The sequence below is a fragment of the Rhinolophus sinicus genome, chromosome 5 (assembly GCF_057876585.1).
Source record: "Rhinolophus sinicus isolate RSI-liver-muscle chromosome 5, RSI-T2T, whole genome shotgun sequence".
In the NCBI taxonomy this organism is placed as follows: Eukaryota; Metazoa; Chordata; class Mammalia; order Chiroptera; family Rhinolophidae; genus Rhinolophus; species Rhinolophus sinicus.
Genome location: NC_142505.1, coordinates 22763819 through 22777667, shown reverse-complemented (window position 1 = coordinate 22777667; position 13849 = coordinate 22763819). Strand labels below are relative to the sequence as shown.

At 34.2% G+C, this 13849-nt stretch overlaps 1 protein-coding gene and 1 pseudogene across 3 annotated transcripts in view; one reads left to right on the top strand and one right to left on the bottom strand.

Annotated features, from left to right (window-relative positions):
- Window positions 1-13849, bottom strand: part of NGLY1 (N-glycanase 1) — a 50833-nt gene that overhangs the window by 9875 nt on the left and 27109 nt on the right. For all 3 annotated transcript variants that reach the window (XM_019745281.3, XM_019745279.3, XM_019745280.3), the window contains 5 exons: window positions 12085-12307; window positions 8617-8738; window positions 6444-6589; window positions 4219-4329; window positions 2759-2923 (listed from right to left, as the gene is read on the bottom strand). In XM_019745281.3, coding sequence (XP_019600840.3) covers window positions 2759-2923; window positions 4219-4329; window positions 6444-6589; window positions 8617-8738; window positions 12085-12307 — 767 coding nt within the window. The remainder of the gene's footprint in view (window positions 1-2758; window positions 2924-4218; window positions 4330-6443; window positions 6590-8616; window positions 8739-12084; window positions 12308-13849) is intronic.
- Window positions 6870-8607, top strand: LOC109454518 (GTPase ERas-like; annotated as a pseudogene).

Here is a 13849-nt window from a genome sequence, read left to right as displayed (position 1 = left end):
GCAGGTTGGTTAGCAGCATCCCAGGCCTCTGCCCACTTGATGCCAGTGGCATCCCTTCTAGTTGCAACAAGCAAAATATCTCCAGACAATGTCCCTTGGAAGGCAAAATCATGCACCTTTAAAGAACCAAGGCTCTAGTCTGTGCTAACATCTTGCTACAGTATTTACTAATCAATCAGGATGGCAGGCAATGCTTCTTTGTTGTTGTTGTTAAACATTAGATACTAGGTATTAAACAATATAAAACAAATATACAAGAATCAATTAAGAATATAAAATATCCTAGAGACACAGAAAAATATTTATATGTGTGTGTATACACATATATCATGCTCAGAATTATAAAATAGTTAACATTAAATATATGAACAAGAAGATATTTCCTAGTAGAACCTCTGATTATTATTGCCATAAAGGTAAAATAAAAAGCAGATTATTTTTAGAAATTGGTATTGTAATTATAAGTTAGTATACTCTACTTCATAGCAAGAATGTAACAACAAAGATATTTCAGAGCCTGGACATAAACCAAATGGAAATAAAATTTACAAGTAGCATTATTTTACAAAGGACAACTAATTACAAAATGGAAAAGAAAAGTATATCATGTATGCGACTGAACAAAAAATCTGCAGTAAGAATAACGTTAATATTTCATAAAATCTATTAAATCTAAGATTGAAACTATTCTTTCTGGAAACGATATTGCCAATGTTTTCTTCCTTTCCCAACTCATTTCAAGGTATAGTTCCATAGTTTTTTAGGACTGACATTTTTCAATTTACTTTAAAAATAAACATCTATTTCTAAAGAGGAAAACGACTTTTTAAATCCACAGCCTTAATATGGTCTTTGGTAATTGAGATATTAAAAAAAAATTTCAAAAGGAAAACAATCTGGGCATATGACCCAATTCATATTTTTAAAGTTTAATCAACTTACATGCCATACAAGAGGAAGCACACCCATCCATAAAAAGAAAAAGAAATGAAGACCTAAATAATATCAATGTTTTAAATTGAACACAGCTGTGAATTAAATTAGCTCTTTTAAATTGGCTTCATTTAGATTTATACTTGTAACTGCATCAGCAGTGATTTGCATTATTTGTTGAATTTAGATCTTGTAATTCTATGGCTGAACCAACACTTCCAACTGCCTGCTCAAGATGCTAGGATAAATTAAAAAGCAAACAAAGTTTACTGGGGATAATTCACAGCATTTGGACATACGCATATTCCTTTACTGGAGGAGTGAGTTGCAACAATGGCAAATTTAGAAAAAGTAGATATAAAACTTTCACTTGTTTGGAACTGTTGATATTAATACTGTGATGGGTTATTTTCCTTTCAAGCATTTTTTATTACACATCATCATAGACCTTTATATAAAATACTTTCTAGTGAGTCAACTTTAAATTCTCTAAGGGCAAAGGACAGTCTACTGTACTTTCTTACTGTCTATTACAGAGCTATTCACCTAGCCTCTAATTATAGACATTATATTTTCATGGTTCATTATTTAATTTGGAGAGGTTAATCAAGAGATACTTTAAAATAAGTTTGAAAATAGTAATCACACCAGCAGCAATAATTTCTACCCAGATATAAGAAATAAACACTTTGAACAGCTGCATTATCCAGATTCTATTATTTTCCCACTGATCTTTAAAAATGTTTCATGTGGAAAAATAAGGTAAAACAGGGCTCTTTTAAATGCATTAAAATCTTATTCTGAAAGACCTGAACAAGCACTTCTGAAGATGGTATCTCCAAATTTAAAGAACAGGCATTCAATTTCATTAGCCTTTACCAAAATGCAAATTAAAATCACACCATACTAATACTATAAACCATCAGAACTGATAAAATAAAAAAGACAGACAATACCAACTATGTGTAAAGATGTGGAAAAATTTCATATACTGCTGGTGAGTGTGTAAACTGGCACAACCACTTTGGAAAACTGCTTTCCAGTATCTACTAAAGCTGAACATACTCACACTCTATTACCTAGCAATTCCACTCCTAGGTATATATCCAACTGAAATGTGTAAATATATTCACTGAAAACATGTAGATGAATGTTCACAGCAGCACAATTTTTAATAGCCCAAACCTAAAAACAACCCACATACCCATCAATAGTGGCATGGATAAGTTATATATATTCATACAATGGAATGTACAGCAATGAGAATAAACATACCATAAACATGCAGCAACAAATATGAATCTCGCTAATGTTGAGGGCAAGAAACCATTCATAAAAGGCATATAAATACTATTTCATTTATATAAAGCACAATAAGAGGTAAAACTAATCAAAAACCAGGACAATGGTTACTCTTGGGGTAGAAGGCAGTAACTAAAAGGGAACTTGGTTGTTTCTGAGGTTTTGAAGGTCTATTTCTTATTTTGGTTGGTGGTTACATGGGCGCTCAAATTGTGAAAATCTGTTAAGCTGCACACTTATATAATCTGTGTATTTTTCTGTATGTACTTCAGTAAAACTTATACTGTATAAAAATTTACCTAAGGTAAATAGAAAAATCCTATTTTAAAATGTTTTGTAAATTCTTGCCTGTGATTAGACTATGCCAATCAATTATTGGTTCTCTTCAAATGTTTACATTTTATAGTGATTGCTCTGAAAAGTTAACTGAAAGGTCATGGCCAATGCATTTTTCAATAAATAAAGAGCACAGTATAGAAAGCAGGAAAGTGAGAAGATTATCATGCTATAACGAATTAAGTACCTCTAGACCCATTTCACCTCGGGCTACTCTCCAAGCCACTGACCCAGATATTCTTCCACCAAGTTCTCCAGGTTTAGGGGTTTTGGGAGATATAAATTCAACAAGCTCCACGATTATCCTCTGAAGAAGTTCTTTTCTTCGGTTTTCTGACACAGATATTTGCCTCTGCAATTCACATTTTTTTAAAAAGTCATGAAGATTATGGGAATGTAGCGGTCCCTCTCTAAGTAAGAATATACTTAAAACATTTGTATTTTACAGAACTCTTGAAAGAAGTAACCAAGTTTACTTTCATACATATAAGTATTTGGAAAATAAAAAGGACACTGGAAAATTCAAAATAATTTTATAAAATTTATGTCAATAAATCAAACTCTCCATGAACTTTACTGTTCTAGATTTTAAATGAAGGTAGCAACTTTTGTTTTAGGCCATGATAAACTAGCTTGTTTCAGACCAACTTTCCTGCTGAGAAAAGCTAGAAAAACTGGGGAAAACACACACGTAACCACACACATACAAACACCTGTTTGCATGCAACAGAAAGCTACCAGCATAGCTGGAACTGAAGAAGCTAAGATCCCAAAGGAAGAAAGAAATTGAGGTGAAGCAAACATACTGCACCCCTTTTCCCTTCCAGGCATTTGCCAATTATTAACTGACACGAGGAGGAAAAGCTGAGAAGCCAACCACAAAATGGAGGCTCAAGTGCTGAAACACAAAGCAGAATTTTTAGCAGAAACACAATGCTGGCGAGTACACAAATTGGAGTTCAGGGTCTTCCAAGGTGAGGGGCTCTAGTAACGACTACAGTTTTCTAAGATTAGGCTCTCTGAAGCCCTGCACATGAGAAGGAAGGTGACATTCCAAATAGACTGAAACCTCACCTTGAATCTCAATCACTGACTGGATTAAGGTGATCCGTTCCTATTCTAACTGCCTCACAGAAGCAAAATTATTACTTTTTTTAAATTATGAAAACAATCCAAACAAATATAGAGTAAAAAATTTCAATACTACCAAAGGGGTATAAAATAAAACCTGAATCTTCTCTCTTGGACCCCCCCACGTCTTCCTCTCGGAAGTAGTGATTGTTAACAATTTCCTATGTCTTGTTTCAGAAATTTCCACACTCGTAACTGTGAGTGAGTGTGTGTGTGTGTATTATATTCAAGCACAATTACTTTGATAAATAAGACAACATATTTTTTATGTCAAATAATACAGATATTGAAATTCTGTTTCACTGAACTTTAAGAGACGTGATGATTTAATGTAAAAAAGCACAATATTTAAAATGAGTCATCAAAATTTTCAATGAACAAAAAGACATTTAACATATTAAAATATTTTTGCTTGCAAAATAATGCTATTTAAAAAATTTAAGGGTTAAAAATTGGCTCTTGATTTTATGAAAAATTTCAAATGTCCTCTCATAAATGACAAATGCCCATCGATACCTGTTTATTAAGTCCATTAATAGTTTCTCGAAGTACTTCTTCTTTAATCTGAGTTCTCCTGGAGATTACCTCTTCATGTTTACAAGAATATCGCCAAGTGACATCAACCACCTCAAATTACAGAATACAAATATTTAATAAGATTACAACCATCAACGTTAATTTGCTAAATACCTAGAATGTAATTCAATTCTCAAACATACTTTTTAAAATGCTATTCCTTGCTTAAAGTTTAAAAACCTGTAGAAAAATATCAAAGAAAACATGTTTCTTAAATTCATTTTCTAACAGGTACAATCCCAAGAAAGACTGTGATAAGGTGAAATTTTTAGAACATTTAGGCTTTGTAAGTTTATTTACAAAGTTCATAAAATTCAACAAAACTTTTTCCAATTTTATTGTATAAAATTTATATCATACAACTGATTTTTGACAAAAGTGCAAAAAACACTTCAATGGAGAAAAGATAATCTTTTTAACAAACTGTGCTAGAACAATTCGTTATCCATATGAAAATAATGAATTTCAATCTACACTTTGGAGTATATACACAATTAACTCATAATGGAGCACAGACCCAAGTGTAAAACTAAAAGTATAAAACTTCTAAAAGAAAACAAAGGAGAAAATCATTGTGGCTTGGGCTAGGCACAAATTTCTTAGCCACAACATCAAAGAGCATGATGCATAAAAGAACAAACTGTAAACTAGATTTCTTCTCTTCAAAAGTCATTGAGAGAATGAAAACATAAACTATAGACCAAGGAGAAAATTTTTGCAAAGCATACATCTAATAAAGGACTTGCATTCAGATATACAGAGGGTGCCAAAAAATGTATGCACATTTTAAGAAAGGAAAAAACTGTATTAAAATGGCAATACTCCATATATATCAATAACAAAAGATGAATGCAAGTCATGCATATACATCTTTTTCGCACGCCCAGTATAAAGAAACTCTCAAAACTCAAAAACAACAAAAAAACTCAATTAAAAAAAAATGGGCAAAGAGGACATGTGGACGGCAAATAAGCACATAAAAAGATGCTCACTATTATTTTTCATTAGAGAAATGCAAATTAAAACCACAGTGAGAGACAACTACACATCTATTAAAAGGGCTGAAACTAAAAAATGAGACTATACTAAGTGTTAGCAAGGACATGGAGAAACTGGGAACTCTCACATACTGCTGGTGAGAATGTAAAATGGCACAATCACTTTGGAGAACAGTTCAGCAGTTTCTTAAAAAGTTACACACACACCTACCATATGATCCAGCCATTCTACTTCTAGGAATTTAGCAAAGGGAAAAGAAAGCACGTGCCCATATAAAGAGTTGTTGTCTGAATGTTTCTAACAGCTTTATTTGAAATAATTTTTAAAAAGGGAAATACCCAAATGTCCATTAACAGGTGAATGGATAAACAAACTATGGTATATCCATACAATGGAATACTACTCAGCAATCAAAAATAATAAACTGTTGATACATGAAAACACATGGATGAAACTCAAAATAATTATACTGAATAAAAGAAACCAGAACCCCCCCCACTCTCTCCCCACCTAAAAGAGGATATAGATGCTCCTTAACATGTGATGGGGTTACATCCCAATAAATCCATCAAGTTGAAAATATCGTAAGTTGAAAATGCACTTAATACTAGTACACTATAGAGTATTGGTTACTTATCCTTGTGATCGAATGGTTTACTGGGAGTTGAAGCTCGTTGCCACTGCCCAGGATCATGAGAGAGTACAGAATTGCATATCACTAGCCTAGGAAAAGATCAAAATCCAAAATTCAAAGTACAGTGTCTACTGAATGTGTATTGCTTTTGTACCACTGTGAAGTTGAAAAATTGTTAAGTCGAACCATCATTTAGTTAAGAGTCATAAGCAGGACCATCTGTATATTATGTGATTCCATTTATATACAAGTCTAGAAATGCAGATTAATCTATCATGACAGAAAGCAGATCCACGGTTACCTGGACAGAAGCAAGAAGCAGGGGTAACAGGGGACGTAAGGAAATTTCCAGGAATAGTGGATAGTTCACTACCTTGATTTTGTAAAGGTAATTTCATGGCTGTATATAAATGACAACATTTATTAAATTGTACACTAAATATATGCCACTTCTATATGTCAATTACACCTTCAAAAGCTGTCAAAAAATTGTATTTTATTCTTAGAAAAAAACTTTTCTCTTATGCCTTACCTCATCTTTAGAAAACGCTATGACATAGCAAAGCTTCTTGCCCCACCCTATTTCATAAAGGAGTGGTTTGTCACAGACATCTTCACATGCATCACAGTGCAGCCACCGCTGTTGAGAAGGAGAATAGACTTCTGTCCAGACATGGTCTACGCAAGTGAGAGAAAGTAAAATGAAAAACGGGAGAAAAAAGTTTATAAAACTAGAATGGCTTCCAATAACTAAATACAAACTCCTAAGATAAAAATGACATAATAAAGTTATCTGCAATATTATAAATTTTAGTTCATAAGACTGAACATTTTGTGGCACACAAGACTCTAGAACACGTGTTTTCTGTCTCTTTGAAATCCTTCAAGCCTGCCAGAGCTGCGGCGGGTTCAGGTCCCAGCACAACCTCCTCTCCCGGGACTGAGTTGCAAGGCCTGATGTCCACATCTCTTCCCTGGGCTTGGAGCCACCACAAAGCCTAATACGCTTGATCTGGGCCTGGGCACATGGAGCTCTAGCACCCAGGCGGAGAGCCACAGGGCTCAGGCACCCTCTAAGGGTGTTGGCAAGCAGCTGCCGGAGTACAGGCAGTGGTGGTGGACACAAGTGGTGTGGGCAAGAGTGCGCTGACCATCCAGCTGAACCATGAGTGCTTTGTGGAAGACCATGACCCCACGATCCAGGATTCCTACTGGAAAGAGGTGACCCTGGGTGAGGGGGGCTGCATTCTGAACATGCTGGACACGGCAGGGCAGGCTGCTCCTAAGGCCCTGTGTGACCAGTGCTTGACTGTTGGGGATGGTGTGCTGTGTGCCTTCACCCTTGACAACCCCTCCTCTCTGACGCAGCTGCAGCAAATGCGGGCTACCTGGGGTCCTCACTACACCCGGCCCCTCGTCCTTGTGGGCAACCAGTGCGACCTTGTGGCTGGTGTCAGAAATATTCACACTGCTGCAATAGACCTCGTGAAGAGCTGGGGGTTCCCCTTCGTGGAGACCTCAGTGAAGACACAGCAAGGTGTAGAAGAGGCCTTTACCCTGCTCATCATGAAATCCAAAGGGCCCAGGAGGCCATGGCAAAGGAGGCCGAGGCAAAATCAAGTGGGCATATGGGTTGGCACCGTAAGTCCACGTGCCATGGTGGCTGTGCCGTGGCCTGAAAGTCTTTGTCAAGAAAAGAAGACCTTCCCTCAGGCCTGGGTGGTGGTTCCTTGGAATGAGACCCCTGAGCAACTAGCTCTGTGGGGCACGGGGTGTACTAGAGATAGATGGACCCTTTTTCTGGGGGTTTTTTGTTTGGTGATGGGCTTTTTGATAATGTGGGGCATATTACTGTTGGTTATATTCTGTCAAGTTGACAGATTCTGTGCAAAATTCAATAAATGGTGTTCTCAGGTTTGAAAAAAAAAAGAAATCCTTCAAAATGTTTTTGGACTATCTCCTTTAATACAGTTAGTTTTAGGCTTAATTGAAAATAATGTGAGCTGTAACTTTTAAAAAGGTGAACAAACTGAACAATAACATCAAAAACACAGGGATCAGTATGCTAATGTGAAGAAGTTAATGCCACTTGAAAATACAGTCTCTCTTGACCTTTAAAACTCACAACCAGCAGGGGGTCTAACAGAGGATGTTGGTTATTGATGTTCTATATTTGATTGTAAGAGAGCGATAACTATAAATGGAGGTTTCACTGTTTTATAAAAAAACAACAGAAACACAGGTAACACTCTAAGAGCAATGAAAACTTTTGAACATGTTGATAACACATGAATCATTTCTAGATAAGGACAATATAAATATTTCACATGGCTTTTATTACCTGTTTTGTGTATTAAGATTACTAAATCTGTTATGCTAATCCCTACAAAAATCAAGATTTCTATGGCACATTATTACACACGTTCTTATCCATACAGAAACAGCATTACTAAAGAAATGTCATGGTAAATTAATAAAAGAATGTTTACAGTACAAAGTACTAGGTAAAATGCTAGGTGTACTACAAAAATCTTGTGGTTTTCACAAAAAAAACCTGTGAAGTTGGTATTATGGTTATTTTACAAAAGGCCAATGCAAACTCAGTCTAACAAGGCTAGAAAGTCACAGAAAATAACGAGCCCAGACTAAACCCAAAGCCTTACATCTGCAAAGCCCCACGACTCTGCTCATACCACGTTTTGTACCTGTGTAATCCCAAACATAGCGAGCCTCAAACCCAAGGGCTCGGCAGCACAGGGTGAAACAGTTGGCCCACTCGCCACACCGTCCGCGTCTCGTTTCCAACAGCTTCTCAGGGTTATTATACCTGGTTTAAAACAACAGCAAAAGCTTTGACTCATTATCAGAAAAAAAAGAAAGGCATTTTAAAGAATTTATATTACCTTTGTGCTAAATAGTAATATTTCTTAATTTCATATTCTTAATGATTAAAGAGCCTAGAATATGAGGCATTGGGCTAAAATCTTTGGTAAAAAAAAAATGATTATAGTGGTATAGCCTTCAAGGAGTTTACACAGAAAGGATTTGTACAGATAACTTTAATACATGGCAGAACGTGACACCAACCATAAAATAGGTCAGAGTCAGTGTTAGGGGAGAATGATTGGGGAGGAGAGCTTGTATTTGAACTGGGCCTTGAAGGACAGACAGGATTTGCACAGGCAGACATTCTCCAGGAAATCTCCTTGGAGCATTAGTATTATTCTAACAAGTGGTATAATTAGCTCATTGTATTTAAAAGGTAAACAACTCTACCAGACTACTCAACAAAGCTCTTAAAGCTTAGCTGGACTCAGTTTTACTTAAGATACTATCTTTTTCTCTAACAATCATTTCGATTGAAATTTTATTCTCCTGAACTACTTAAAGGTGCTTGCTAATTTGCAAGTTGTTTTTTAAAAGATGTTTGCAATGTCTCCAGTGATGAGATTATCACAAAACTAGAGAAACCACATTTTGCATATTGTGTTGAGAAAGACTTTGAGCAGATAAAGCTGAACAGGAAAAGTGCCCCAGCTGAACAGAGATGTCAGTCATGAGCCTGGGAGGGAAGGAAACAGTGTATGAACTAGCTTTGCAATAAGTTCGTCTCAAGCAGATGCTCTTTCTTCCTTTTTTCCATTTATTCTTTCCTTTAGTTTTCTTTTCCTTTGAATGAAACATATACTACATTCAAACTATGTATACATACATATGAGAGAGAGAGAGAGAGAGAGAGAGAGAGAGAGAGAGAGAGGTATAAATGAACACGTAACACTTCATCAAGTTAAAAAAATGGCACTTTAGAAATACCTCGAGACCTGAGAGTATCCCAATTTCAGTCCCCTCTCTACTCCACACCTCAAACCTGCATAACCATTACCTTGAATTTGGGATTTATCAAGGCTTTATTAGTTTACTGGATTTGTATGGAGTCCACTTTTCCAAGTTTTTAAAATGTTTTTTAACTTGGCAAAGAAATCATCAGAACGCATAGAATGCATTTTGAGATTATGTTTCATGACGTTTGTGAAATTCATCCACGTTGGTACATGTAACTGAAGTTAATCAATTTTAATCACTCTGCTGCAGAGTATTTAATTTTATCATTATGCCATATTGCAAATAATGCTCTACAAACATTCTTTTATATACCTTCTGGTAAGGACAGGCATAGGAGCAGAATTTCTGTCTTTAATGATAAGTTTCTTCAATGTTAAAAGAAAATGTCAAATTGTTTCCCAAAATGGCTGTGCCAATTTATAGTCTACCAGCAGGGCAGAATTCTCTTGTTCTCTCTCTCTCTCTCATATCTACATAAATACCTCATATCCTCAGATATACAACTTTTTGGCCAAATTAGAAATATAAAGTATCTTACTGTAGTCTTAATGATTGCCAGTAAGGTTGAATATATTTTCATGTTTTTCAAAAATTGTGATGCAATTCTGTCAAACATCTGTTCTTTTCTTTTGTGCATTTTTCTATGTAGTTGTTTGTTATTTTCTTCCAGATTTTCAGCAATTCTTTATATGTTCTAGACATAATACACATTGTGACACAATTCTGTCATAAATCTCTTAATGTCCTTTCTGAATTTTCTATGTTTCCTTATCATCTTATTGATTTATAACAATTCTTTATATATTTTAGACATAAACCTCATGTCAGTTAAATGTGTTGCAATATCTTCTAGATTGTGCATTTTTCCTACACCCTTTATGAAGTCTTTAATTGTAATTTAAATTTTGCCAATAATGGGTTATTGCATTTTGTTTTTCTAAAATTATTTTTATTTTTCAATTACACTTAACATTCAATATAATTTTATATTAGTTTCATGTGTACAGCATAGTTGTTAGACATTTATATAATTTACGAAGTTAAGCTAAATGAATTTATAATTTAGGTAATTAATTGAAAAAAGTTATAAATTTACATTAAGAACAGAATTACAGCATCCTATGCCTTCCTCTTCTGTATACTACGTGTGCCAAGTTGAATGACCAGTGTCTCCTCTAATTAAGTGTTCATCATCCCAACCCTATACAGAGAATAACGAAGAGTAAATGAAGCAAATGTTTAGAAGGGAAAAGAGTAATACTTTGTATAAATCTCTTTGTTAGCCTGCGTCCTTCCACACTGCATTATCAGTTCATATTTAACTGCCTAGAAAGAATTTATGAGTGGGATTTAATTATATACACCTCTTATCTTCAAATCTTTGCCTGTGCGAACATATGCTAAAAGAAAAAATAACTTGTACAAATTTTAGATAATTACTGGATACTGGATTCTGTTTAGCCTACATTCTGTATATCATAGGGATGTTTCTTAGTCAGGACTGAGTTCCTAAGCCCTCCAAATCAGGTATTTCAAAAACTTGGTGTCTTGTCTTGCCTGATGTTACAACTAAACTACAAATATTGCCATTTAAGTAAATCTGAAGAGGCTTGGAAATTAAAGCATGGAAACAATTAATTGAAAAATTCAAATTTGCTTAGTTTAAAATTTAGAGATATGAGAGTAGGTAAGGTTGGGCAAGAGAGGCATCTAATTAAAACAAAATTCTGAAATTTAAAAATATATATGTATATATGATGATACTAGACTTTTACCTTCCATATTACCATCTGATGATTACTTTAAGTGTATCATTACCTTTACTATCATAATTATCATTATTATTAATGTTGTTAGTATTATTTTTATGTACTCTCAAGTGTTATTATTAAAGTTATCAGAAAGTTAAATTTTATATATTAAAACAAGAACAATACAAGATTTACAGCATTAAATGTGCTAGGACTACACTCGATTTATATTCGACAGCAGGAGTCAACAAACTTTTCCTATGAAAAGACAGACAATAAATATTCTAGACTTTGCAGGTAATATGATCTCTGTTGCCAGTACTCAACTCTGCCACTGTAATGTAGAAACACTTATAGACTATTCATAAATGAATCAGCATGGGTGTATCACAATAAAACTTTATTTACAAAAATAGGACATGGGCTGGATTTAGCCTGCCAGCCATAGCTTGCTGACCCGTCCTAGAGGAATATATTCCTAATAATTAAAATGAAGACAAAAAGTTCATTTAATAAAAATTCTCTTCTAACCATTTTATTAAGAGATTACTCTGACTGTATCGTCCAGTGGATACCCACCTCGGGAATCGATTGCTGAACTGGCATGCATCACAATAATGATCTTCTACTCTGTTTGCACCCCACTTCAGCTCATCATCATTGGGAAACAATGCTTCACCTCTAGACTTAGTATGACCACCACATTTGCTGCACAAAATGTCATTCACCCATTGAAAAAATTCTTCCTTAAACCAGTGTAAAAGCTCCAGCAAAAGAAAATCCTCCTCACTTATATTAGTACCTGAGAAGTTAAAACAGAACCAAGTAAGAGCTAAAGCTGACAAAAACTAAAAATATCCACATATTTTATTCTCAAATATTAACGGAAATACATGAAATTACAGGATGATCTAGAAAGTTTGCACAAATATTGATGCAAGAACTGTCAGTATGTTGTGACCTAGGCTGAAACACAGTAACATAATACACTGCACATTTAGAACAATAGGATGTTGACCACTCTGTACCCTCTAACTGACATTACCCATTAACGTGTAAGCTGAACACAGCATCTCTCAGAGAACTATGGTCAGTTTGGAATTCATCTGGAAAACACATGGGCGGTGAGAAAAAAAGTCTAATTTTGAAAAACACTTTCAAATGACTATATTAAATCTTTTATCAGGTTGATGTGCAAGTAAATATGAGACTATCACAAAACTACAGGCAGAAATCACAAAATTCCAGACACTTTAAAAAAATCATTCTATTAGCGCTTTAACTATACATAATCCACCCATGGATACTCACCACAAAATACATAAAAACATGGCCATGTCTGCACTGTATACAACAACCTTAGCAAATAAGCATGACATATAATATTATATCCACTTTATCAATAAAGATTTTTCTTGAACATATTCAAGAGCGTGGTATCTTTGGAATGAAGGAAGGGGTGGGATATCTAGGAGACCTATATAGGGGCTCTCATCTCCACATTTAATGTTTTATTATTTAAAAATGATATATGAAGGAAATATATGGCATAATGTTAAGATCTAATAAAATTTGATGATCATAGGTGTTTGATATATTATACTCTATTGTCGTTTGATATATTTCAAAATAAAAACTACAGAGACTATAAAAAGGCCAAACATATATTATTTTCCTGGAGGAGAAAACTCAAAATTCCAAAGCTGTTAATTCTCCACATCAATCTGTAATTTAATGCAATCTTAACTAAAATTATAAAATAACTTTTCATAAAATTTTACACGCTAACTGCAAAATTCCTGTGAAAGAAAAAAATGCACAAAATAGTCAACATAACTCTGAATAAGAATCATGAGATAAATGTCTACTACATATCAAAACACATAAAAAAAATTCTAATAATTAGAATACCGTGATATTGGTGTAGACAGATCAATGAAACAAAAGAAAGAGTCCTGAAAGACAGATTTCTAAGTGACACACAGTATTTAATAAAATTAGCCTTTCAAAGTAGTTATAAAAGAATGGACTGTTCAATGAATGATATTGGGACAAGTAGCTATCAAAATATCAGATTCCTACTGTACTTCATTCATCCTTACGTATATAAACATATATATATATAGAGAGAGGAAATACAATAAAAGTAATAGAAGTTACAAAAGAATATGTTTCTGACTTTGGAGTAAAGAAGGCCTTAAGTGAGACAGAAACCGTAAAATAATGAAAAAATTAAATTTTCTTATATTAAAATTTATAACTTTGCATTTCAAAATATACACTAAGTGAAATTAAACAAAGAACACTGGGAGAACGAAACGTAACATGTCTAACAAAGAAAAGT